The sequence below is a fragment of the Ctenopharyngodon idella genome, chromosome 10, assembly GCF_019924925.1.
Source record: "Ctenopharyngodon idella isolate HZGC_01 chromosome 10, HZGC01, whole genome shotgun sequence".
NCBI classification, from domain to species: Eukaryota; Metazoa; Chordata; class Actinopteri; order Cypriniformes; family Xenocyprididae; genus Ctenopharyngodon; species Ctenopharyngodon idella.
Window position 1 is genome coordinate 41,550,431 of NC_067229.1, and position 27,755 is coordinate 41,578,185.

Below are 27,755 nucleotides of genomic sequence, written 5' to 3' on the forward strand. Positions count from 1 at the left end.
TTAACTTTTTTGTTTTAATTTCCCAGCAGAGCAATTAATACATTATTCAATTATATCATTAGTGTATTAGTTGCTTGGTACCACTGAGCCCTTGAGGCTGAAGGGGGATTTTGATTTAATAAATATACTATATGATGCTTTGGACCATAATGATTTTAAGACAAGACACCACAGGTGAATAGTGTAAACATTTTAACTAATATATATATCATTATACTTTCCCAGTTTATTAATCACAGTACATTAAGTTGTTTTGTATTATACGTTTTCTGAATGGTCATGTTTAAAAGTGCAAATTAGGCATTTGCAGATATTTCCAGAACAGTAATCTAAACAATGGATAAAGCCAGGTTCAAAATTCTTCTTTCATTATTAGATTAAAGATTTTCACAGATGCGATTTAATATATCTCTTTTTAATCACTTCATAAATCAGAAAATTTGTAAAATTGTATATATATATTTTTTATGTGCTGCTGAATTGGAGATTTCTAGCTTAGTGCATGAGCAAAAACTCATTTTGAGAAAACGGCCTATAATGATTGTATATGTAATTGAAATCTACAGACGCAAACAGTTAAAATGTAATAAAATAAAAAATTCTTTCCACTATTCTGAAGGAAGGCATGTTATGGAAATAGCCCAAAATCTCAAAATTTTAAGAAAAGAAAAAGGGGGGTAAAAAAGAAGAAAATTAGTAGGATCTTGTATTTGGGCTTATTTTAGTTTTCTGTTTGCAAAATACAGTACTAGATTGCATCCATAAGGATTAGTGGAGACAGCAGGTTATAGTGGAACATAATTTCCATGTATCTAGCAATTATTTTAATATTTAATACAGTTAGATGTTTATGCGTTTTGAGAGGAGGGTTGCTCACTGAGGAAGACATTAGAGGTCTGATGTCAAGGGTTTCCATGTAACGTAGTACAGTAAACACTGTCACCATTGTTTGTCTGAAAAGTGTCAACATTCTTGTACCATGTCCTTAATTTGTTCTCTGGAGTCACCTGACAGACCCTGAAGATTGTACTGATGGGAAACCAAACCTGAGAGAATTATCACTGAGGAATCCAACAGATAAGTGACAAACACCAATTAATGTAGGTACTGACATGCACAAACACTGAAAAACCCATGAGATCTGATGAAAGAGGCAGAAAAAAAGTTATCACTCTATCACTCCAAAAGATGACGCCAACTTTAAGAGTGAAGATTTATTGATATTTTAATTATCACCTATAAAATTGTATAATATGATATAGTAGCCTTATGAAACTTGTGTAAAAGTACATTTCAATTGGTTCAGTGTCTATTGATAATACAATAACCTCAGGAATAGTTAACTGAACTACTACAATTTGATTAAAATAATGACAAAAAAAAGAAAGAAATGGTGACCAGTCTATAAATGTCTTGAGACCACAAGTGAAAATTATTCTATTTTTATGTCTGTAATTTCCAGCATTAAAACTTGAGTAAAAAGTTGAAAATAAATAACAAACATTTCACAATTCTTAGTATTTGGCATGTCATCATTTTGCTTTGAAGGCATCAGAACTTGAGCTGACACAAGGCCTGTAGAAGCATTCATGAGCTATGAGTGACATCCAATCCCTAAAGCCACCCTGGCCCTGTCATCATCTAAAAGAAAAAAAGTTGTGTGACTGATTCCCAACGACACTGTACACATCAATGAACGCTACAGTACAGTATATAAGTGTTACACAGTAATGTATTTGTCATCATTTAGAGCACAGAGTCAGGTGCAAATTCACTTATTGTCTGATGTCTTGCTGTTTATTGATAATGAATTTATTGACATACTCACTGACTGTACAGCTAGCTGATTTATAATCCAAACTGCCATTAACATTCAACCTTAATACCTTTTTAATTTATTTTTTTAATGGGCCTTTTTTAAAGGTGTCCCTGTTTTTAGAAATTATTGAAAATAGATTTTTAAATCAGAAATAAATTTGCATTTTAATAATACGTTTAATATTATATATAATAATATTTAATTCAGATTATATTATAAATATTATTATTATGCAATATTTATCACTTTTGTCCTACAATCTCTGCAGATTTGCAAAATGCTACAGAAGAACTGGACGACAATCACTGAGTTTATCATTGTGGGCTTCCCTGGACTCCATCCAGACTACTATGGCCTGGTCGCTGCTATTTTCTTCATTGTCTACACGACCACAGTGGCTGGGAACACTGTTTTTCTGGTGCTGTTTGTAACTTCACAGAGCCTCAGGAAGCCCATGTACATTATCCTCGCGAGCCTGGCGATATCTGATATGTGTTTCTCCACTGTTGCCTTACCTAAGATCATATCCAGGTACTGGTTTGATGCGGGAGCAACCCCCTTCCATGCTTGCTTCTTCCAAATGGAACTAATCCACTATTTTGGGACATTAAACTCACTGATAATGATGATCATGGCTCTTGATCGCTATGTGGCTATTTGTTACTCTCTGAGATATCAGGCTGTTATGACAAACCGCATCACGTACATCCTAAACATCACGGCTTGGGTAACTGCTTTTATCGCCCCCACAATAGCCACCCTACACACTCAACAGCTTCCTTACTGCGGCCCTAAACTGATCATTCAGTGCTACTGCGACCACATCTCTATTACCAACCTGGCCTGTGCTGACAACAGCAAGCAGATTTTGGTGGCCCTGTGCGTTGCCCTACTCGTGCTTCTTCTCCCTCTTGTCTTCATCATTTACTCTTACTCTCACATCATAATGTCTCTAATGAGGCTGTCGAGCTCTCAAAGTCGCTGGAAAAGTTTTGCCACCTGCAGCACGCAGCTGTGCATCATCGCACTGTTTTACGTGCCTCGCTGCGCAGTGTATATAGCCAGTTTCCTGCAAATCCAAATCAGCAAAGATTTCAGGATAGTTCTCATACTGCTCTACAGTCTCCTTCCACCACTGATAAACCCCTTCATCTACTGTTTACGTACGCATGAAATCAGATTAATTGTGAGCAGATGGTTGAGCAGGCAAAAGGCCATGAGAGAAACGTCCAGAATTAATGTGATCACACTGTAGAATATTGTTATGTTCTGTGGAGTTTTAAAAGAAAAAACATACAATGATTAATCAGAGGCAACTGAATCCATTCTTGTGATTTGTAATTGTTTTTTATGTTCAGCTTTATTGTGACATATTCCAGTTAAATCTGGTGGTGACAATGCAAGAAAAACAACACAAAATATCTGCTCTGTTATGAATGACAGCATTAATAAAACTAGCTCCTTTTATGTATAACAGACATGTTATCTATCTGTTTGTGTTTACACACGCCAAAAAATATTTGGGCCTAAATTTAAGGTTTATACATATGAATTGCATATAAAATTTTCATGTGGTTTACACAATTTTAACAAACAAACTAATAAACTTAATTTGAGGCAGCCAATTTATTAGTACTGTTACAGAAATTTATGTATGACAAATATGCATTTCGTTAAGTTTATTTTAAAACTGTGTAATCCAAATAAAAGGAAATTTTATATGCAATTCAAATACATAAATATTAAAGGGTTAGTTCACCCAAAAATTTAATTTCTGTCATTAAGTACTCACCCTCATGTCATCCTAAACCCATAAGACCTTTGTTCATCTTCGGAACACAAATTAAGATATTTTTGATAAAATCCGAGGGTTTCTGAACTACACATAAGCAGCAATGTCATTGCACCTTTTGAGGTCCAGAAAGGTATTAAAGACATCATTAAAATAGTCAACTTGACTACAGTGGTTCAACCTTAATGTTATGAAGCAATGAGAATACTTTTTGTGTGCAAAAACAAAACAAAAATAACAACTTTATTTAACAGTTTGAACTGTTGTCATACACAGTTAATGTAGGGAACGCAGTGCAGGCTTCCATGTTCTACATCCAAATGGCGACTCATTATTGTCCAGCTCCTGCATCGCATGCATGCATCGTGCTGCTCACGTGTATAGCATCTGCCAATACTGAGCAAGTGTTCGGACATAAACACGAAAGCCTGCACTGCGTTCACTGCGTCAACTGCGTATGACAACAGGTCAAATTGTGTTCCGAAGATGAACCAAGGTCTTACGGGTTTGGGACGACATGAGGGTAAGTACTCAATGACAGAAATTTCATTTCTGGGTGAACTAACCCTTTAAATTTAGGCCTTAATACTTTTTTGAGTGTAGAAGTGCCATAATATGCCGTACCCATGCAGCTAAGCATTTAGTATGGAGACGTGTCACAATGAAATGAGCTGTTGAAAACTTGTCTGTGCATTAAATTAATGACCATTAAACTCATTTACTAATAAACTTTTTCTCATTGTCATGATTGTCCTGTATTTTTTAAAAGGGTTGCCAGATGGCTTGTTCCTGAGGTCAATGAATCACTGCCATGGATTAGTTGGGAATCCTAGTTTGGGAAACCCTGGCCTATATAATATAAAATTAAATGTAAAATGATTAGTCATCAAAAATGATGAAGGTGGTGAAGCTTTGTGAATGGTAAAGCTTATCTACTATTCCATAATAATCAGAACATAATCAAACTGTATTATTGTGTAAAGAAAAAAAAAAACATTGGTAAAAAGTATAAAAGTCAAACTATTATTTAATTCTCAGATGCTGCGGTCCACTCTGCTGTCCATGCATTCACCTTTTTTGACCTTTCCTCATAATTCTATGTGACTGACCTGTTTATATGTCATTACGCACCAAGCAGTACATGTAGAACATTTCCTATCTTTTATGCCAATGGATCCAGGTAATGTCTCGGTTGCATATGTAACCCTCGTTCCCTGAAGGAGGGAACGGAGACGTCAAGTCGGTAACCGGCAAATTGGGAATTTTGCCAGAGAGACCAATCTACTTCGAAGGTTAGCTAAACAAGCCAATACACATTGGCATGCAATATTTGCATCTGACTGCCATGCCTTGCCGTGTAGGTATAAATAGGCAGCAGGTACAACGCATATGGTTTTCGCTGAGGAGCCGAGCCAGTGACCCAGTGACCCAGCGCCCCAGCAGTGGTACAGCAACTGTGCTGACGGGATCCTCCTTCAGGGAACAAGAGTTACATATGTAACCGAGACATTCACAGTCACGGTACCGTACTGCATATGGAAGTCTCTGAGGTGGCTCTCACCCAGTTTGGGAGAAGGCTACACGTGGCAAAGAGGGCAGAGCGGACTCTGCCAAGGGAAACACACGGGCTTCTGTTTAGGAGCTTTATCGTGGAAAATACACAAATGGGATCCCCTCAGGGTCACACATATGAGCACCCAGCCTAGTACTGGTTCACACGAATACAACAGATGTAGGCCTGGCGCCAGACGCTCTGCCACGTCAGACTGCCGGGGGTGATGGAGGAACTCAACAGGGTTTGCCCAACCGGGAACTCTCTGGAAAATATAAGTGCAACAGTTAGGGCGAAGCAAGCCAACATTAATCTGGGGCCTCTTTGTGTTTCAACCCATTTGAGGTGAGAACACAGGAGGATACCGGCTCAACACGAAGGCTATAGAATGTAGCCTAGCGTAGAAAGTGTCGGGTGTCGCCCAGCCCGTGGCTCTACAAATATCTTTCAGTGATGCGCTACGTGCCAGCACCCAGCAGGATGTAACACTTCTAGTAGAGTGAGCTCGCAACTTGAGCGGGCAGGGCACGCCTTATACTTGGTAAGCCAAGGTGATGGCATCCACTATCCAGTGGGCCATTTTCTGCTTGGAGACAGCCTTTCCCTTCTGCTGGCCTCCGTAACAAATAAAGAGCTGTTCTGAAGTCCTGAAGCTTTGAGTTTGGTCCATGTACAGTCGCAGAGCAAAGCTAGGGCTGGGTCTGCCTTCTCCGGGGGCAGTGCCTGCAGGTTCACCACCTGGTCCCTAAAAGGAGTGGTAGGAACCATGGGCACATAGCCAGGCAGGGGTCTCAGGATTCAACTGGAGTCAGCCGGCCCAAACTCTAGGCACGATTCGTCAACCAAAAATGCCTGGAGGCCAATGCAATCAGTAGCAAAGTTTTTATAGACAGAATCTTTCGATCTACTGACTCCAAGGCTCGAATAGGACATTTCAAAGTACTCTAAGCACCAGAGCCAAATCCCAAGAGGGTATGGAGGCCGAGGAGGAGTTAATCGTCTCGCCCCCCTAAGGAACCTGACGACCAGGCCGTGCTTCCCTACCAACTTGCCTCCTATGGGGTCGCGATATGCAGAAATTGCAGCAGCATACACTTTAAGGGTGGAGGGAGACAGCCTTTGCTCCAACCCTTGCTGCAGGAAAGAAAGCACAGCTCTGATGTCTACTACCTCTTGGGGTAGGTCACCTAGAACCTCCCGTCCAGGGACCAGACATGGAGTTTCCAGAGGTCTGGACATGTCATGACATTTCTGAAAAAGTAGATCCTTCCTCAGAGGAATCCGCCAGGGAGAGGCTGTCGCAAGGAGTATGAGTTCTAGGAACCAGGTCCAGTTGGGCCAGTAGGGCACAACTAGCAAGACCTGCTCCTAATCCTCCCTGACTTCGCACAGGGTCTGTGAGAGTAGGTTCACTGAGGAGAACGCATATTTGCACAGGCCTCTGGGCCAGTTGTGTGCCAAAACAACTGTCGTGAGAGGTTTCTGGCTTTTCACCTGGTGAGTGCCGCGTTGCCACGCCCATCTTGGGACTCAGCTGTGAAGCCAGTGCTGAAGCAGTCTCATACGTAACAGACTGAGTGGTGTTACTGCCTCTGTGGCTGCCAACTGAACCAACGTCCTGCCTCTGAACGTATTCAAGCAGCTCAGCACCAACTGAGTACGTTCCTCTGTGAGGCGTGCTGTCTGTTCGACCTAATCCAACTCCATACAGAGAAAAGAGATCTCTGCACAGGGGAAAGCTGGCTCTTTTCCCAATGAACCCGAAGGCCCAACTGGCTGAGGTGACTGAGCAACAGGTCCCTGTGTTCGCATAACTGATATCGGGACTGTGCTAGTATGAGCCAGTCATCGAGGTAGTTGAGGATGCGAACGCCATGTTCTCTCATGGAAACAAGGACTGTCTCCGTGACTTTTGTGAAGATGCGGGGAGATAGGGACAGCCCGAAGGGCAGGATTTTGTACAGATATGCTCGACCCTCGAACATGAAGCGCAGACACGGCCCGTGTCGAAGGAAAATCGAGACATGGAAGTATGCGTCCTTCAGGTCGATCGCTGCAAACCAATCTCGAGGACGGATGCATTCGAAAATGCATTTCTGCGTCAACATTTTGAACAGTAGCTTGTGAAGGGTTTAGATCAAAACTCGCAGGTCCAAGATTGGTCGTAACCCACCGTCTTTCTTGGGTACGATGAAGTAGGGGTTGTAAAAACCTGACTTCATATCGGCTGGAGGGATCAGCTCTATCGCGTCCTTTGCCAGTAGGACTGCGATTTCCGCATGCAAGACATGGGCATCAACAGCTTTCACTGAAGTGAACTAAATGCCTCTGAACTTGGGGGACGCAAGGCAAACTGAAAAGTATGCCGAGCCTGATGGTCCGAATGAGCCAGAGAGACAGGCTGAGGAGCGCTAGCCAGGCTCTCAGAGACCGTGCAAGTGGGACCAAGGGAACAACAGACGTACCCACAGTGGGGCAGGGATGTGGAACGCAGGCCCAGTGTCTCCGTGGCGGCCCGCAGCGGGGTCTGAGTGTGCGGTGCAACACTTACCTGGTTCCACGGTTGGGCAATTTGACTCAAAAGATTCTTCGCCCGACCCTTCTCCAGGGTAAGAACAGCCCTGCCCATATCCGAGTCGCATGTCTCAGGGGTGATGTTTCACTGACCACTCAAACAGCAGCTGAAACGGGTGGCGTCATCTTCCTGCGGTGGTCACAGTAGAGCAAGCTGTGCCAGAGTTCTTTTTGTTTTCTGAACGGGACTGACGCGCTTGGTGGTGAGCAGGCTGAGGGGCAGGCCTCTGACTGCGAAGAACTGCTGGGCACAGTCCTCGACAGTGTCGCCATGAAGGCCGCCTCGTGAGACAGGAGCAACAAGAAACCACACTTCGATGGCATCTCGCACCTCACAAGGTAAACCAGGGGGCGCTTCTGGACCACCAAGATGGACATCGTCTGGCCGAGGGCCAGCACTGTGACTTTAATCACGGTCAGTCACCGAGAGCAGCTCAACCCCGGCTCAGAACTACCCTCGGGGAAGGGGGATGGGTCCACAGAGGTTGGTTCCTCAGGGTGAAAGCCCTCACCATAATCCTCAGGTCACCCAAGCTATTTCACCAAAATAGTCCTCTCCTGGAGGCCAGGAGGTAAACTAAAGTGGAGAATAGATGAAGGGACTTATTTGAGACACTCAAGTCTTGATCGTGCAGCTAAAGTGCCAAGTAATCCCTGGGCTGCCGTGACAACCCATGCTGCGAACCGGCAGCTCGATGGCACATGACATGCTGCATGCTCAAGCCCTCATGAGAGAGGCAAGACGAACAGCGTGCCGACATGGTCTCAGCATGCTTATGCCCAGGCATGTGAGACTGTGATCGTGGCCATCAATGAGGACAGGAAACGACCGCATCCAGAAACACATGGGTGGAATGACGTGTTTAAAAAGACACAGTGTCACTCCCATGTAAGCTCTTTTAGGGAATTTAGCTCTCTTTTTAGTTCTGAAGCAAACAGGGGGAAATGGCCGCGGCAACACTGGCAGGGATTAGTGCAGCCTGCAGTGTGCACTCAGTCTCATTGAAGACGCAACTCACAAAGCTGAATGAACAGCGAGCTCATTAAAGGCGCACTTCACTCAGTAGCTGTGAAAACAGTTGTTTTTGTAGTGCCCTCTGAGATCGCGACCACCACTGCAGCGCCATCACACCAATACTGATCAAGAAGCTTTTACCCTGAAGAGCTGACCAAGGAGCTTTTCCCTGAAGAACTGTCTCGTAGAAATCACTTATAGTAGATTTAAAAGAGCAGACAAACCACTCGGCTCCGAAGCGAAAAAGCTGATATGTGTTGCACCTGCTGCCTATTTATACCCAAGCGGCAAGGCAGTCAGATGCAAATATTGCATGCCAATGTGCATTAGCTCGTTTAGTTAACACTCGTGGTAGATTGGTCTCTCTGGCGAGATTACCAATTCGTCGATCACCGACATGACGTTGAACGTGACTGACTGAAAGGAGACAAAAACAGATGGATTTGCATTATTTTATTTTCCCCCTGTTTTTTGCACCACCTGCTGTGATGTAAATGTAAAAAAAAATGGTGCAGATGTAAAAGAAATAAGTATTAAATAAAAAATATATATTAGATTTTTTATTATTATTATTATTATTATTATTAATTTGTTTGATTCCACCTTTTCCTCATCTGTGTGAATGTGTGTGATGCAGCAAACACAAGCACACAGGACACTTTAACCAGTAAACCCCAAAGGCCAGCCCAGTTTCAAGACACAAAATGATTCAAAACATGATCCTTCATGACGTGTTGGACCCTACAGGCTTTAACACTGATTCTGTGGCTATAAAACAATGACACCACAAGCATCTGCACTGATAACTGAGAGACGTGTCACACTGAGCCAGGAATATTCTTAGCAGATGTCACATAACTTAACAGAGAAATAATCAAGGTAATCATGTGATCCGCTGAAATACAAACCAAAATAACATTCCGATTTTTGCAAAGTCAAATAATTTAAAATCCGTAACAATGGGTAATTAAAGGAAAATTATATATTATTTATTTATATTATTAATATCACTTAATGAAATTATATGTATGAATTACATGTTTGATCATTTATATGAATTTACATCAATTTAAGTTAGCCATTTGTATTTGTCATCATTTAGAGCATAGAGTCAGAGCTTGATGTTTAATGATAATGAATTTATTAACATACTCACAGTACAGCTAGCTGATTTATAATTCAAACTCATAAACGTTCAACCTTAATATAATTTTTGATGGGCCTTTTTTAAAAGGGGTCACTGTTTTTAGAAAATTAAAAATAAAAATAAAAAGATTTTTAAATCAGAAATAAATTTCCATTTTAATAGTATGTTTAATATTTAATAATATTTCATTCAGATTATATTATAAATATTATTATTGTGCAATATCACTTTTGTCCTACATTCTCTGCAGATTTTGCAAAATGCTACAGAAGAACTGGACGACAATCACTGAGTTTATTATTGTGGGCTTCCCTGGACTCCATCCAGACTACTATGGCCTGGTTGGTTCTATTTTTTTCATCATCTACACGACCACAGTGGCTGGGAACACTGTTTTTCTGGTTCTGTTTTTCACTTCGCAGAGCCTCAGGAAGCCCATGTACATTATCCTTGCGAGCCTGGCAACATCTGATATGTGTTTCTCCACTGTTGCCTTACCTAAGATCATATCCAGGTACTGGTTTGATGCGGGAGCAACCCCTTTCCACACTTGCTTCTTCCAAACGGAACTAATCCACTATTTTGGGACATTAAACTCACTGATAATGATGATCATGGCCCTTGATCGCTATGTGGCAATTTGTTATTCTCTGAGATACCAGGCTGTTATGACAAACCGCATCATGTACATCCTAAACCTCACGGCTTGGGTAACTGCTTTTATCACCCCCACAATAGGCACCCTATACATTCAACAGCTTCCTTACTGCGGCCCTAAACTGATCATTCAGTGCTACTGCGACCACACCTCTATTACCAACCTGGCCTGTGCTGACAACAGCAAGCAGATTATGGTGCTCCTGTGCATGGCCCTACTCGTGCTTCTTATCCCCCTAACCTTCATCATTTACTCTTACTCTCACATCATAATGTCTCTAATGAGGCTGTCGAGCTCTCAAAGTCGCTGGAAAAGTTTTGCCACCTGCAGCACGCAGCTGTGCATCATCGCACTGTTTTACATGCCTCGCTGCGCAGTGTATATAGCCAGGTTCCTGCAAATCCAATTCAGCAAAGATTTCAGGATAGTTCTCATACTCTTCTACAGTCTGGTTCCACCACTGATAAACCCCTTCATCTACTGTTTACGTACGCAGGAGATCAAAATAATTGTGAGCAGATGGTTGAGCAGGCAAAGGGCCATGAGAGAAATGTCCAGAATTAATGTGATCACACTGTAGAATATTGTTATGTTCTGTGGAGCTTAAAAGAAAAAAAAACATACAATGATTAATTAGAGTTTTTTATGTTCAGCTTAATTGCATATTGTGACATATTCCAGTGAAATTTGGTGGTGACAATGCAAGAAAAGCAACACAAAATATCTGCTGTTATTAATGACAGCATTAATAAAACTAGCTCCTTTTATGTATAACAGACATGTGAACTATCCGTTTGTCTTTACACACGCCAAAAAATATTTGGGCCTAAATTTAAGGTTCATGCATTTGAATTTCATATACAATTTTCATCCATGTGGTTTACACAATTTTAACAAACAAACTAATAAACTTAATGTGAGGCATATTTGTCAGTCATGAGATTTCTGGACTCAAGAACTGGTCATAAAAAATTATGACATATAGTTATTAACTATTTGCATCTATTTTAAATCATCATATTTTCAAAAGCAATTTTTAATTAGTTAAAATGTTTGAGATTTAAACAAATTGGATTTATTGATGATAAATACCTGTATTAAAACCTGGTTATTGTTTATTTAAAACAGCTAATTTATTAGTACTGTTACAGAAATGTATGTATGACAAATAAGCATTTCATTAAGTCTATTATTTTATTTTAAAACTGTGTAATCCAAATTAATGGAAATTTTATATGCAATTCAAATACATAAATATTAAATTTAGGCCTAAACACTTTTTTTTGAGTGTAGAAGTGCCATAATATGCCGTACCCATGCAGCTAAGCATTTAGTATGGAAACGTGTCACAATGAAATGAGCTGTTGAAAAGCCTAACTTGTCTGTGTATTAAATTAATGACCATTAAACTGATGAACTAATAAACTTTTCCTCATAGTCATGATTGTCCTGTAATTTTTTAACGGAGTAGCCAGACTGCTTTTTCCTGAGGTCAATGAATCACTGCCAGGGATTAGTTGTGAATCCTAGTTTGGGAAACCCTGGCCTATGTAATATAAAATTAAATGTAAAATTATTAGTCATCGAAAATGATGAAGGTGGTGAAACTTTGTGAATAGTAAAGCTTGTTTACTATTCCATAATAATCAGAACATAATCAAACTGAAAAAAAAAACATTGGTAAAAAGTATAAAAGTTAATCTATTATTTAATTCTCAGATGCTGCTGTCCACTCTATAGGCAGATCTTTAAATGGCATTAACCTTTTTTGACCTCTGACTGACCTATTTATTATATGTCATTATGCACTAGGGCTGTCACTATTATTTTGGTAATTGAGCAATCGTTCAATTATTCTGACGTCCACCCAAGTAAATGAACCCCCTGAGCCAGTGACAGATGCACTCAGTGCTTGACATTTATCACAATTATTCAGTATTTTCAACCACATAAAGTTTATTTTAAGTTTCATACATTTAAATACACATAAGTACTAGTAACAATAAAGTTTGTAAAATATACACTAATGTCTAAGGAAGCTGCAATAATAATCCTTTCCATTATAATTAGACGACTAATTAATTCATATCAGATACATGTGTGTAAGCAACTATAATGTTTACTCTGTTCTTCTCCCAGTTCACCAGACACTTACTATTTCGAGAGAAGTGCATGAATTCACGTGTTGTAAATCTGACAGATCTGATTCTCTGAACCGCGGCGTAAACAAACATGCCGGCGTCCATTTCACATATAGCTCAACTACTAACGAGATCATTATAAAGGTACTTAAACAACAAAAGACAGTCACTTACACATATGGCTTCAAATACATATATAATAGCAATAACACAATAATAATTGATTCTAGTAAAGTATAAAAAAGCAAGTAATCATATGGTTTTATTGAACAAAACTGTCAAAATACATAATTTATGCTGGGTACACGCTAAAAGATTTTTGAAAACTTGTAAGATTTTCAAAGTGTGGAAGACCACACACGAGGACAAAAAATCCTAGATTTAACCGTTTTGCTCCTATAGTGTGTGGTGTGCCATGATGTGACAAACACAGCACACCACACACAAACAAATTTTCAACCAGCGTCCCGACTGTGAACACGAGAAATCTCGCAAAATCTCTCGAGACTTCAAAATAAACATGATGGACGATATGCAAGAAGAAATTGCATTGATAGTGTTTGGAATGATTTTGGTATGTTTTACAAGACGCTTTGTATAAATACTCAAATCGTCAAGCTGATCCTCCATCTCTGCTGTCCAAATCCATTTAACTTTATGTTGCGCCATGACTGCGTTTGTTATGCTTCTGTCTTCTGTCAGCTCGCTTTCTGATTGGATATTGTTTTGTTTCACGTCATAATCTCCATAGCATGCGCGCGTTTGTCCTCGGGGTTCCCCCCACACTTCAGGATTTCTGACAACATGTTGAATATTTACGATTCGCGATCGGGGCTCCTCTGACGTTCTTCCGAGTAGATTCAGCCACTCTTAACACACCTCACACCACAAGAAAATCTGATATGATAATCTGTAGAACCATCAAGATAATCTGGACATACCTAGGATTGTCGGAATGGGAGAAATCGGCCCAAAATCAGCCCGATTATCTTGTAGTGTGTACCCAGCATTAAGCTGGTCTTTAGCTGGTCCATGCTGGTCTTTAGCTGGTGTATGCTGGTCATTAGTTGGTCCATGCTGGTCATTAGCTGGTCTATGCTGGTCATTAGCTGGTCCACCAGCACCACCAGGTTGGACCACATAATGACCAGCTTGGACCAGCTAATGACCAACTTGCCTGAGCTGGTGGACCAGCTTGACCAGGTCTCCACCAGCTAAGGTCAAGCTGGTCCACCAGCTCCACCAGCTCGGACCAGATAATGACCAGCTTGACCAGGTCTCCACCAGCTAAGATCAAGCTGGTCCACCAGCACCACCAGCTCGGACCAGATAATGACCAGCTTGACCAGGTCTCCACCAGCCTGACGTTAAAAGTAAAAGTTCACTGTATGTTTTAGTATGTTACAGGAAAACAAAACCGCAGCTTTTGTTGTAACCAAGTTTTTCATCTGTATAATTTTCACCAGATAATGACCAGCTTGACCAGGTCTCCACCAGCTAAGGTCCACCAGCACCAAAGCTTGGACCAGATAATGACCAGCTCGAACAGGTCTCCACCAGAACTACCAGCTTGGCCAAGCTGATATGTCAGGTTTGTGAAATGGCATTGGCTCTCATGTGTCTCATGACCATGACAGGTATGTCCAATAGTACTCATAATCTATACAGTATTGACAATATATACAAGAAAAAGGGAAATGTAGTTTAAAATATAACAAAGACTATATTGTAAATTACGCTACATGTGACCAACTTACTAAAAAGTTGGCCACATGTAATTTAAAATATAATCTTTGTTAAATAAAAAATATGAAGGTTTTAAAAACTATAGGTAAAAATGCAGAGGGAAGCCTTAGAAAACGGTCTAAAGGCCCGTTCACACCAAGAATGATAACTATAAAGATAACGATAAAGATACAGTTCTAAAAATCGTTCTTAATATTAAAGAATAGCAGAGTTCACACCACAGCTATAACGGTATCAGCACAGAGAAACGATATAGTTGGAATCACTTCAGAACAATTTTATCCAGCTGATAAATGATAAAAACATTGACAGCCAATCAGAATCCTTCCTGCTTTAACGAGCTTGAGCATTTAAAGTGACAGACAAGAACACACTTAGAATAAACAGGACGATATCATCCGTTGTTCTGGACACTAATATAGTTATCTTTATAGTTATCATTGTTGGTGTGAAAGGTCTTAATAATGCATTTCATGGATTCTCATCCGTGGAAAGCGCCACTTCCGGTATTTTGCCTGTTACTCGACACGACAAATTGCAATCAAAGATTTTTTTAAAATCAAGTACTCGAATTTAATCGAGGAATTGTGACAGCCCTATTATGCACCAAGCAGTACATATAGAACATTTCCTATCTTTTATGCCAATGGATCCAGGTAACAAAAACAGATGAATTTGCATTATTTTATTTTCCCCTTGTTTTCTGCACCACCTGCTGGTGACCGTTTAAGATGTAGATGAAATGAGTATTAAATAAATATATATTAGGGAATTATTATTATTATTATTGTTATTATTATTATGTTTGATTCCCACCTTTTCCTGATCTGTGTGAATTTGTGTGATGCAGCAAACACAAGCACACAGGGCACCTCAACCAGTAAACCCCAAAGGTCAGCCCAGTTTCACGACACAAATGATTCAAAACATGATCCTTCATGACGTGTTGGACCCTACAGGCTTTAACACTGATTCTATGACTATAAAACAATGACACCACAAGCATCTGCACTGATAACTGAGCGACGTGTCACACTGAGCCAGGAATATTCTTAGCAGATGTCACATAATTTAACAGGGGAATAATCAAGGTAATCGTGTGATCAGCTGAAATAACAACCAAAATAACATTTCGATTTTTGCAAATAATTTCAAATCCATAACAATGGGTAATTAAAGGAAAATTCCATATTATATATTTATATTATTAATATCACTTAATAAAATTCAACCTTAATACCTTAATACCTTTTTTTTTTTTTTGATGTCCCTGTTTTTATAAAATATTAAAAAATTAAATAATTAAAGGAAAATTTAATATTATTCATTTACATTATCAATGATCATTCATATGAATTTATATGAATTTTCTGTAAGTTAGAATTTCATGAAAATATATTTCATTTTTTTACTTTTTTTTACATTACATAAATTTTTACTGCATTTTTAATGTTGCAAAGTATAATCTTTGAATAAGACAAATCTTTTTTATTTTTTCTTTACACGTGTGAGTAGTCAGTAATGTCAGTGTGAAAAGTAGATACACTGGAAAAGTTAAAGTTCACTGTATGTTTCAGTATGTTACAGGAAAACAAAACCGCAGCTTCTGTTGTAACCGAGTTTTTCATCGTGGGCTTCCCTGGACTCCTGCCCAAATACTACAGCCTGATAGCAGTGCTTTTGTTCTGCATCTACATTGCTGTAATCACCGGCAACTCTCTCATTGTGGTCCTGTTTGTGATTGAACGCAGCCTCCATAAGCCTATGTATATTATCATGCTGAGCTTGTCCTTGTCTGATATTGGTTTTTGCACAGTTGCTCTGCCAAAAGTCATTTCTCGATACTGGTTTAATGATGGTTATATTGCCTTCTACGTTTGTTTGTTTCAAAGGCAGCTGATTCACTATTTTGGGACCCTAAACTCTCTTATTATGATGATCATGGCTCTAGATCGGTACTTGGCGATCTGTCACCCACTAAGATACCCTGTTTTAATGACTAACCGCACTATGAGACTTTTAATAGGGCTTTCCTGGGTTACTGCAATGATTGCTCCAACCATCAGCTCAATGCAAACAGTGAAAATGCCATTCTGTGGGCCAAATATGATTGCTCATTGCTTCTGTGATGGCGTATCTATGAACCAGCTCGCCTGTGCTGATGCCACCCTCGCAAATCTCATTGCCTACATTGTAGCAATGTTTGTGCTTCTCATGCCATTCTCTTTCATCATCTTTTCCTATGCAAGTATCCTGGTGTCTGTGCTTCGAATAGCAAATGCACAGGGTCGTATGAAAGCCTTTTCTACCTGTGCCACACAGCTGACTATCATTATCATCTATTATGTGCCACGTTTCGTGGTTTACTCCAGTTCTAGCATCCCGAACACTCAGATCAACAGCAGTCAGAAGATCGCCCTGGTCATGTTCTACAGTCTGCTTCCACCACTAGTGAACCCCTTCATTTACTGTATCAGGATCAAAGAAATCAGACAGTTCTTTTTCAAATGGTGTGTCCAGAGAAACAGGATGAGTCTAAAGGTCAATAGGTTAACTATTTCTAAGTGAGATTATCTGCCTGTTCCTGTTCTGATGCATCTCTGCTGTATATATGCATTTACAATATTTGTTTATATATATATATATATATATATATATATATATATATATACACACACACACACACACATACATATTATAGCCTATAATCCAGTTCTTAATTAAAAAAAAAAAATACATGGAATATTTGTAGTGTTATTTGTCACACTGCAGGCACATTTATCAACTGTAATATATTTAAATTATAAATGAATCATTAATTTCCTACCAGACATGCATACAATATGAGTGCAGTTTTTGTTTTTTGTTTTAATTCATATTGTGTCATTAGATCACTATTAATAATATGTTCTATTATTTTATTTATGCATCTAATGTCTTGGTTATGAATGCTTTTACCTGTTTTCATTATTATTTCTCATAAATTAAAACTACATTCCAGGTAAAATTATGTGATCATTTACTCACTTTTAAGTCAAAAATCACATTATCGAACTGGTAAATGTCAAAGAATTACTAATTGATAATTGATGCACATGACGGTGTCCTGCTGAGTGAAAAAAATAGTTGTTTCTTACCGCATGCAGTTTGAGAAACACGTGCAGGCTGTTGCGTCGAAGGCCGTGCTGTGTGTGCTTGTGAGGTTTCTATGGTTAATACCAAAATACTATAGTTTCAACAGTTACTAATACTGCAGTAAAACTGTGTCAACTTGTAAATAGCTGTAATTAAAGGGACTGTTTAAACAATGTTTCTTGCATTGTAAAAACATTATTAAATCCATTATCATTCTATATTCATTATAAAACGTCCTGAAAAAGTGTTTCGTATGAGACAATCAGTAGTGTTTCACTACCGGACGCTTGGAGGCTCAAAAAGCGGAATCCAGTCGGATTCATCAACCGTAATATATTTTAATTATATTTGTCTTATTTAAGATATTTGCTTTAAAATATAGTGCATAATATTAATAATAGTAAATTAAAATAAATAAAATACAATTGAAGACAAGTTTCTTGTGATTTGATGGGAGTTACGGTGTTTAGCTATCATTAACCCACAAAGTGGCACAAAAAAGCTCACATTCATGGTGTAAAGTTAGCTATAGGTCTATATATAAAGTGGCCAGTGAGTGTATATATTATATACACACTCACCGGCCACTTTATTAGGTACACCTTGCTAGTACCAGGTTGGACCCCTTTTGCCTTCAGAACTGCCTTAATTCTTTGTGGTATAGATTCAACAAGGTGCTGGAAACATTCCTCTGAGATTTTGGTCCATAATGACATGAGCATCACATGGTTGCCGCAGATTTGTCGGCTGCATATCCATGATGCAAATCTCCCATTCCACCACATCCCCAAGGTGCTATATTAAGATCTGGTGACTGTGAAGGTCATTTGAGTATAGTGAACTCATTGTCATGTTCAAGAAACCAGTTTGAGATGATTTGACATTTGTGACATGGCGCGTTATCCTGCTGGAAGTTGCCATCAGAAGATGAATGCACTGTGGTCATGGTCAGCAAGAATACTCAGGTTCTAAGGGGCTCAAAGTGTGCCAAGAAAATATCCCCCACCCCATTACACCACCAGCAGCCTGAACCATTGATACAAGGCAGGATGGATTCATGCTTTTATGTTGTTTACGGCAAATTCTAACCCTACCATCTGAATGTCGCAGCAAAAACTGAGACTCATCAGACCAGACAACATTTTTCCAATCTTCTGTTGTAGAACTTTTGTGAACCCGTGCGAATTGTAGCCTCAGTTCCCATTCAGTCGGTCACGTTTTCGCTCCAGAGCCGAGCGTTCATGAATGCTGTCTTTTGAAAAGAGTGTTTCTAAAGAGAAAACAAGCAGCTCTTCGGGAGAACCTCTCCAGATTTCCGTGTTGGTGTACGGCACAGCAGCAGGGTCAATTTTTTTTCTCTTTTTTCTTTTTTCTTTTGCCTAGTTGAGCAAACAAAGGCTGTTCTTACAGCTGGTACGGTGAGCTGTTGGGGGCGCTGAATAGCTGTTCTCACAGCTGGTACTGTGCGCTGTTGAGGACAGTCAAGGGTTACACGCAGGTTCCTCCTGTGGAGTGGGCCATCTACTTCAGTGAAAGCAGTCGATGCCTATGTCTTGCGAGTGGAGATTGCAGTCCTACATGCCAGCCTTTATGAGGTCTGGGTTTTACAGCCCTTACTTCATTGTTCCCAAGAAAAGCGATGGGCCAACCTTGGACCTGCGAGTGTTGAATCAGAACCTTCAGAAGCTACTGTTCAAAATGCTCACACAGAATCACATTTTTGAGTGCATCCGTCCCCGAGATTGGTTTGCAGCGATCGACCTGAAGGACACATACTTTCATGTCTCGATTCTTCCTCGACACAGGCTGTTCCTGCACTTTGCGTTCGAGAGTCGAGCATTTCAGTACAGGTCCTTCCCTTCGGGCTGTCCCTGTCCCCCCGTGTCTTCACGAAAGTCATGGAGGGGGCCCTTGTTCCCATGAGAAAACATGGCGTTCCCATCCTCAACTATCTCGATGACTGGCTTATAATAGCTCAGACTCAGGATCAGTTATGCGAACACAGGGACCTGGTGCTCAGTCACCTCAGGCAGTTGGGTCTTCAGGTCAAATGGGAAAAGAGTAAACTCTCCCCAATGCAGAGGATCTCTTTTCTCTGTAAGGAATTGGATCTAGTCGAACGGACAGCACATCTCACAGAAGAACATGCTAAGTCGGTGTAGAACTGCTTGAATACGTTCAAGGGCAGGACGGCAGTCCCACTGAAATTTTTTCAGAGGCTATGGGAACCGCAACAGCAATAACTCTGCTCGGTTTGCTTCATACAAGACCGCTTCAGCATGTGGCATGGGATGGGCATAGCAACGCGGCACTCACTGAGTGGCAATCACTCCGCCGTGCTGCCAAGCCTTCAGCCCGTGTTCGGTCCCCTTGTTTCTTTGGACAGGAATGCCCCTAGAACAGGTGTGCAGGCATGCTGTGGTGTTCACAGATGCCTCTGCCACCAGCTGGGGTGCCACGTACAAGGGGCATGCAGTGTCAGGGGTATGGATGGGCCCCTAACTGCATTGGCACATAAACTGCCTCGAGTTGCTAGCAGTATATCTTGCACTGAGCCACCTTAAGATGCCGTTACAGGGCAAAGATGTACAGGTTCGTACGGACAACACTGCGACCATTGCGTACATTAAACGGCAAGGTGGTCTACACTCCCATCACATATCGCAACTCGCCCACCATCTCCTCCTCTAGAGTCAGAAGCACCTGAGGTTGCTTCGCGCCATTCATGTTCCCATGTGCTCTACTGTATGGCCAACGAGCTTTCATGAGCTGCGTTCCTGGGAGAGTGGCGCCTCCACCCACAGACAGTCCAGCTGATTTGGAGAGAGTTCAGGGAAGCTCAGGTAGACCTATTTGCCTCTCCAGAAGCCTCTCACTGCCAGCTGTTTTATTCCCTGTCCGAGGGAACACTCAGCACGGATGCACTGGCCCAGGGGCCTACACAAATATGTGTTTCCCCAGTGAGCCTACTTGCACAGACCCTGTGCAAAGTCAGGGAGGATGAGGAGCAGGTCTTGTTAGTTGCACCCTATTGGCCCAACTGGACCTGGTTCACAGAACTCATGCTCCTTGTGACAGCCCATCCCTGGCGCATCCCTCTGAGGAAGGACCTTCTTTCTCAGAGACGGGGCACCCTTTGGCACCCGCATCCAGACCTCTGGAAACTCCATGTCTGGTCCATGGACGGGACGCAGAGGTTCTAGGTGACTTAGCCAGACATGGCGAAGCGTCCAGCACCAGGCCTATATCCCGCCGAATCCTTGAGAACCGGGTTTAGACTGGGTGCCATATGTGTGACCCTGCGGGGATTCCATATGTGTATTTTTCCATGGTTGCTCATGAACGGAAGCCCATGTCTTTCTCTTGGGAGACCCACTTATTACAAGGTTGGAGTCAGCCCAGTAACTTCCATATGTAGTACAGCCCTAAGGGGTTAGCCCATATGTACATCTCCACATAAGAATGTGGCTTCCACAGCATTCCTTTCCCAGTGGAAAGGGCACGCTTTCCCAGTGTTATCTAATAGTCTCACTGAGTGGGTTGTGCGGAACAGCAGTGATCAACACACTCTGTGTAAGCCCTGTCCTCTCATCCTATTAGGCAAGATGTGGCAGGCGGCTTGCTCAGGGCACTGGATGGGAGCAGTGGTTGTGGCCCTTTGGTAGGGATTCCTATTCGTCGGTCTGTCCGATGTACGTCGAACTCAACCGACTGAATGAGAATGTCTCAGTTACAAAGGTAACCATCGTTCCCTGAAGGGAACAGAGAAGTACGTCCCGTCGCCACAGTTGCTGTACCCCGCTGCGCAGCTGGGTCAGATCGGCTACTCAGCAAAAACCTAAGGAATGCATTGCATCTGCTGCTCATTATATACCTGTACTGTGTGGCAGAGCAGCTGCTGCAAATAACTGCATGCCAATGTACATTGGCTCATTTTAGTTGCACTCAAAGTAGATTGGCCTCTCTAGCGAGATTCCTATTCCTCGGTCTGTCCGACGTACGTCTCCATTCCCTCCTTCAGGGAACAAGGGTTACCTTTGTAACCGAGACGTTTCCTGTTCTTAGCAGGAGTGGCACCCGGTGTGGTCTTCATGTTGTTTCAACGTGTTTTGCATTCAGAGATGCTTTTCTGCAGACTTCGTTTGTAATGAGTGTTTATTTGAGTTACTGTTGCCTTTCTATCAGCTCGAACCAGTCTGGCCATTCACTTCTGACCTCTGGCTTCAACAAGGCATTTTCGCCCACAGAACTGCCACTAACTAGATATTTTCTCTTTTTCTGACTATTTTTTTGTAAACCCTAGAGATGGTTGTGTGTGAAAATTCCAGTAGATCAGCAGTTTACAAAATACTCATACCAGCCCATCTGGCTCCAACAACCATGCCACATTCAAAGTCACTTAAATCACCTTTCTACCCCATTCTGATGCTCAGTTTGAACAGATCGTTGTGACCATGGCTGCATCTGAAAACTTAAGCCCTGGGTATACTTTGTTTTTGTTTTTTAAATATATGCTAGTGTACGTGCACAGTTGAATGCACAGCCTTGGAAAGCATACTTCATTTGGCTCGTATGCATACACAGGCATTCAACGCATGCACAGTTTTAAGCAATCTCTCGCCACGAGTTACAACCCATGTAAACATCTTTGTATTCTTTCATGCTACAGTTGTACAAATGAGGGTACTTTCTAACCTCTTCGCAAAATCTCTTCTCTATGTAGGCCTCCATTGTCGCTGTAGCTTGCATGTGTTGTGGTCTGTTCTGTTTATGCAGTTTTTCTTTGACTACCTTATGAATCAACCACACCAGGGCACAGTTGCCACCTTGTGGATAAACTAATTACTGCAAAAAAAATTAAATGCGCATGTGTGACCTGCAAAAATCTTCTGATGACAAAATTCATGACACGCACACTGTACGCTAATCCTTGAGCTATACTTTGGGCTTTAAAAATCGGAGGACACATTCCAAGGTAGGAAGGCATCAAGGCATGTCCGAATCTAATGTTAGCTTCACTTCCTGTCTCATGAGAGACCTTCATCTAGATGTATCCTTCGCTGTCTTTGATATCCAACAATCCTATGCATTCAATTCAGTGACAGTTGAGCTAGAAAAAGAAAGATGGTGTCTGAAAGTTGCAGTTTCTGGTCAGTTTGTGTGCAAATGTACATTTTTGACCAATGTTTTCCACTTCTGATTTTTTAGTGAGAAATTACTACTGTAGTAATTAAATATTAGTTTAGTTTTCACCAAAACTCACTCTATTTTGATGTAGATCATTAAACTGTTATGCTGCCTCATAAGTCTGTCCGAAATCAGTTTTATGAGATTCCTTCATACGCAAACGCTGCCTGCAGAGTCATTGCCATAAGGCAGCGAGGCAACAAGTCACCTGCCTAAGTTTTCGGATGCATGTTTTCAGATGCCCATGTCTACATGCCTAAATGTATTGAGTTGCTCCCATGTGATTGGCTGATATTTGCATTAACATGCAGGTGTACCTAATAAAGTAGCCAGTGAGTGTATATATACTACACCCATTTGAAAACGAAACAGCTCATTTTTCTGTGTTGTGCAAATAAATGTTATATCTATAAGGGAAGAGGAACCAAGCCAAATTTCATTCCATAGTTATCTTCTGGCAAAACACAGTCCCCACTCCCCAAACCCCAAAGGTCAGCCCAGTTTCACAACACCAAGTGATTCAAAACATGATCCTTCATGACGTGTTGGACCCTACGGACTTTAACACTGATTCTATGGCTATAAAATAATAAAACCACAAGCATCTGCACTGATAACTGAGAAACGTATCACACTAAGCCAGGAATATTCTTAGCAGATGTCACATAACTTAACAGAGAAATAATCAAGGTAATCATGTGATCAGCTGAAATACAAACCAAAATAACATTTAGATTTTTGCAATTATTTAAAATCACAGAATGTGTAAGTAACTTAAGGAAAATTCATCTTAATTATTAACTAAATAATGTTCTATAACTAATGTATATTTTAATGTAGTTTTACAAAAAACAATTTATAAATTATTTATTTTATAATTTACACCAATTTATAAATCAAATCAAATCAAGGCCATGTTTATCAAGGTAATATCATGTGTAAAAGGCAGATACATTGATTCTTTTGTAAACAGATGTTCGCTGTATGTTTCAGTATGTTACAGGCAAACGAAACCGCAGCTTCTGTTGTAACCGAGTTTTTCATCGTGGGCTTCCCTGGACTCCTGCCCAAATACTACAGCCTGATAGCAGCGCTTTTGTTCTGCATCTACATTGCTGTAATCACCGGCAACTCTCTCATTGTGGTCCTTTTTGTGATTGAACGCAGCCTCCATAAGCCTATGTATATTATCATACTGAGTTTGTCTTTGTCTGATATTGGTTTTTGCACAGTTGCTCTGCCAAAAGTCATTTCTCGCTACTGGTTTAATGACGGTTATATTGCCTTCTACGTTTGTTTGTTTCAAAGGCAGCTGATTCACTATTTTGGGACCCTAAACTCTCTTATTATGATGATCATGGCTCTAGATCGGTACTTGGCGATCTGTTACCCACTAAGATACCCTGTTTTAATGACTAACCGCACTATGAGTCTTTTAATAGGGTTTTCCTGGGTTACTGCAATGATTTCACCAACCATCAGCTCAATGCAAACAGTGAAACTGCCATTCTGTGGGCCGAACATGATCGCTCATTGTTTCTGTGACTCTCAGTCTATGAACCAGCTCGCCTGTGCTGATGTCACCCTCCAGAGTCTCATTTCCTACGGTCTAGCGATGTTTGTGCTTCTCGTGCCATTCTCTTTCATCATCTTTTCCTATGCAAGTATCCTGGTGTCTGTGCTTCGAATAGCAAATGCACAGGGTCGTATGAAAGCCTTTTCTACCTGTGCCACACAGCTGACTATCATTATCATCTATTATGTGCCACGTTTCGTGGTTTACTCCAGTTCTAGCATCCCGAACACTCAGATCAACAGCAGTCAGAAGATCGCCCTGGTCATGTTCTACAGTCTGCTTCCACCACTAGTGAACCCCTTCATTTACTGCATCAGGATCAAAGAAATCAGACTGTTCTTTCTCAAGTGGTGTGTCCAGAGAAACAGGATGAGTCTAAAAGTTAATAGGTTAATTATTTCTTAATGAGATTATCCGCCTATCCCTGTTCTGATGTATCTCATTACATGCTCTTTACTGTATATGCATTTGTTAATATAGTTATTTTTTAATGCATTATATTATAGCCTACATATTTATCAAGCCATTTATCCAGTTCTTCATTTTAAAAAATTACATGGAATATTTGTAGTATCATTTGTCACACTGCAGACATGTTTACCAACTGTAATATATTTTAATTATATTAAATATATTTTTTAATTAATTAAATAATTATATTAATTATTTTAATAAATAAATAATAAATTCCCACCAAACATACATTGAATATGACTGCAGTTTTTGTTTTTTATTCATAATGTTTCATTAGATTATTATTAATAATATGTTCTATTATTTTATACATCTAAGGTCTTGGTTACGAATGCTTTCACCTGTTTTTATTAGTATTTCTCATAAATTAAATGTGCATGCTAATTAAAATTATGTGATCATTTACTCATTTCTTAGTCCAAAATCACATTATTGAACTGGTAAATTTCAAAGATTGTCACACTTAATTTTATTTAAATTTTACTTATTGATAATTGATGCTCATGACAGTGTCCTGCTGTGCAACGAAAATCCTATAGTTTCAACACCTCCTGATAATGCAGTAAAACTGTGGCAAATTGATACTTGTCATTGCTGCTTTTTGGCAACCTGGATACCACAGTAAATATGTGTACTAAAAGGGACCATTTAAACAATGTTTCTAGCATTTTAAAAATATTAAATTCATTATCGTGTTATATTCCTCCAGTCTGAATCATCAACTGTAATATATTTTAATTTTTTTTTCTTATTTAAGATATTTGCTTTAAAATATAGTACATAATATTAATAATATTAAATGAAAATATAAAATAAAATGCAATAAAAGTTCTCTTTCATGGGAACTCATGCTGCGTCGAATGACAACACTTTGGGGAACACCTCTGCGTGACTGTCGTCTGAAGCACATGTGCATCTAGTCCAATATTGTTTGGCGCCGTGTCACATCATGTACAGTATGATGGCGAACCACGGAAGCTATAAAGGGAAGCCGGCACAAGGCAGCGTTAGCTTCTGCTCTTCAGCAAGCGCTATCCTGGATAGCAACTTTGTACGCACTGTTCGCACATGGGCACATTTTTTTGCAATAATTGGTTTATGTACAAGGTGGCAACCGTGCCCTGGGGGCGTCGATTCACAGGGTAGTCAAAGAAAAACTGCATAAACAGAACAGACTGGAGCGCATGCAAGCTACAGCGACAATGGAGGCCTACATAGACGAGAAATTGTGCAAAGAGGTTAGAAAGTACCCTCATTTGTACAAATCTAGCATGAAAGGGTTGGGTCTAGCATTGGGTTGTAACTCGTGGCGAAAGACTGCTCAAACGCATCCGTCGATCACCTGTGTGCGTGTTCGAGTCAAATAAAGTATACTTTGCAAGGCTGTGAGTTCGACTGTGTTAAAAAAAAAAAACGTGTTGAATCAACATCACTTTTGCACCCACAATTAATGTTGAAAAAATGTTGAGATTTCATCAGAAAATGGTAATGGCATTGAATCAATGTTACAATGTGATGTTGGTTCAACATCACGCTTGCACTCTCAGAAAATGAAACACAACAACTACAACTGACTATCAACTGCAAATAAAAAGAATAAATATCTCAAGATCTCAGCAGAGGATGAATAAACAACTCCAAAAAAGAGCATTACCAGCTTCACTTATTTCTAACCAGTTTGACTTTATTTCTGCCATTCATCTACAGAGGTTCTTTTTTTGAGAATTGCAAGTGAATTGCTACTAACACAGTACAGTCTACAGTTTTGCAGGCCTTCTATCCTCCTCTTCATGTGTCAGCAGACCAACTTACTTTGCCCTGTGAGGGCTTTGAAGGCGTATGTCCTCAGATCCTCCTAGTAGAGGAAGTCTGACCAGCTACTGGTATGCATCGGGTCACTCAAGAAGGGGTCCCCGATGGATCATCGAGGCAATCTCTACAGCTTACGAGGTGTGCGGATTGCTTTTACCTCTGCTGATTAGAGCTCACTCTACAAGGGGTATGGCGACCTCTAAGACCTTATTGGCAGGGGTCTCTCTCCAAGAGGTGTGTGATGCTGCGGGCTGGGCCTCACCACACACATTTTTAAGGTTTTACAGTTTAGACCTCCCTTCCACACCTGTAGCTCAAGTTCTATTGTCCTGAGATGTACCATATAGTTTCACACCAGGAAGGCATTTGCCAGTATAGCACAGTGGCTATTTCATTCCCCAAAGTGCTGTCATTCGATGCAGCGCAAGTTCCCTTGAAAGGGAACGTCTTGGGTTACGAATGTAACCATTGTTCCCTGAGAAGGGAACGAGACACTGCATCCCTGTCATACTTCCTGCATGCCTGTGAGTGACTTGCCTCAGTCTATCAGAAGCTAATGCTGCCTTGTGCCAACTTCTGTGGTTCGCCGTCAAGATTGGATTAGTTACACGCATGCTTCAGATGACAGTCATGCAGAGGTGTTCCCCAAAGTGTCGTCATTCGATGTAGCGTCCAATGGTTACATAAATATATAGATATATATAGATATACACACACACACACACACACCGATCAGGCATAACATTATGACCACTGACAGGTGAAGTGAATAACACTGATTATCTCCTCACAGCACCTGTTAGTTGGTGGGATATATTAGGCAGCAAGTGAACATTTTGTCCTCAAAGCAGGAAAAATGGTCAAGCGTAAGTATTTGAGCGAGTTTGACAAGGGCCAAATTGTGATGGCTAGACAACTGGGTAAGAGCATCTCCAAAACTGCAGCTCTTGTGGAGTGTTCCCAGTCTGCAGTGGTAAGCATCAGAACTGGACAACAGAGCAATAGAAGAAGGTGGCCTGGTCTAATGAATCACGTTTTCTTTTACATCATGTGGATGGCCAAGTGTGTGTGCGTCGCTTACCTGGGGAACACATGGCACCAGGATGCACTATGTGAAGAAGACAAGC

The 27,755-nt window shown here is 40.6% G+C and overlaps 4 protein-coding genes across 4 annotated transcripts; all 4 read left to right on the plus strand.

Annotated features, from left to right (window-relative positions):
• Positions 1 to 2,096: 2,096 nt before the first annotated feature.
• Positions 2,097 to 3,074, plus strand: or30bv1 (odorant receptor, family 30, subfamily BV, member 1). Its single transcript, XM_051911290.1, has one exon. The coding sequence runs from the start codon at positions 2,097 to 2,099 to the stop codon at positions 3,072 to 3,074; it is 978 nt and encodes a 325-aa protein (XP_051767250.1).
• Positions 3,075 to 10,159: 7,085 nt separating this feature from the next.
• Positions 10,160 to 11,137, plus strand: LOC127521847 (olfactory receptor 1-like). The gene has a single exon (XM_051911291.1). It carries the CDS (start codon positions 10,160 to 10,162, stop codon positions 11,135 to 11,137), a length of 978 nt encoding a protein of 325 aa, XP_051767251.1.
• Positions 11,138 to 16,022: 4,885 nt separating this feature from the next.
• Positions 16,023 to 17,012, plus strand: LOC127521841 (olfactory receptor 2AT4-like). The gene has a single exon (XM_051911286.1). The coding sequence runs from the start codon at positions 16,023 to 16,025 to the stop codon at positions 17,010 to 17,012; it is 990 nt and encodes a 329-aa protein (XP_051767246.1).
• Positions 17,013 to 23,760: 6,748 nt separating this feature from the next.
• On the plus strand, positions 23,761 to 24,901 carry LOC127521842 (olfactory receptor 1500-like). Its single transcript, XM_051911287.1, has one exon. The coding sequence runs from the start codon at positions 23,761 to 23,763 to the stop codon at positions 24,745 to 24,747; it is 987 nt and encodes a 328-aa protein (XP_051767247.1). The 3' UTR covers positions 24,748 to 24,901.
• Positions 24,902 to 27,755: the final 2,854 nt, after the last annotated feature.

Excerpts from the sequence above, each read along its gene's own strand:
- or30bv1 (XM_051911290.1), top strand. The coding sequence starts at position 2,097 with ATGCTACAGAAGAACTGGACGACAATCACTGAGTTTATCATTGTGGGC.
- LOC127521847 (XM_051911291.1), top strand. The coding sequence starts at position 10,160 with ATGCTACAGAAGAACTGGACGACAATCACTGAGTTTATTATTGTGGGC.
- LOC127521841 (XM_051911286.1), top strand. The coding sequence starts at position 16,023 with ATGTTACAGGAAAACAAAACCGCAGCTTCTGTTGTAACCGAGTTTTTC.
- LOC127521842 (XM_051911287.1), top strand. The coding sequence starts at position 23,761 with ATGTTACAGGCAAACGAAACCGCAGCTTCTGTTGTAACCGAGTTTTTC.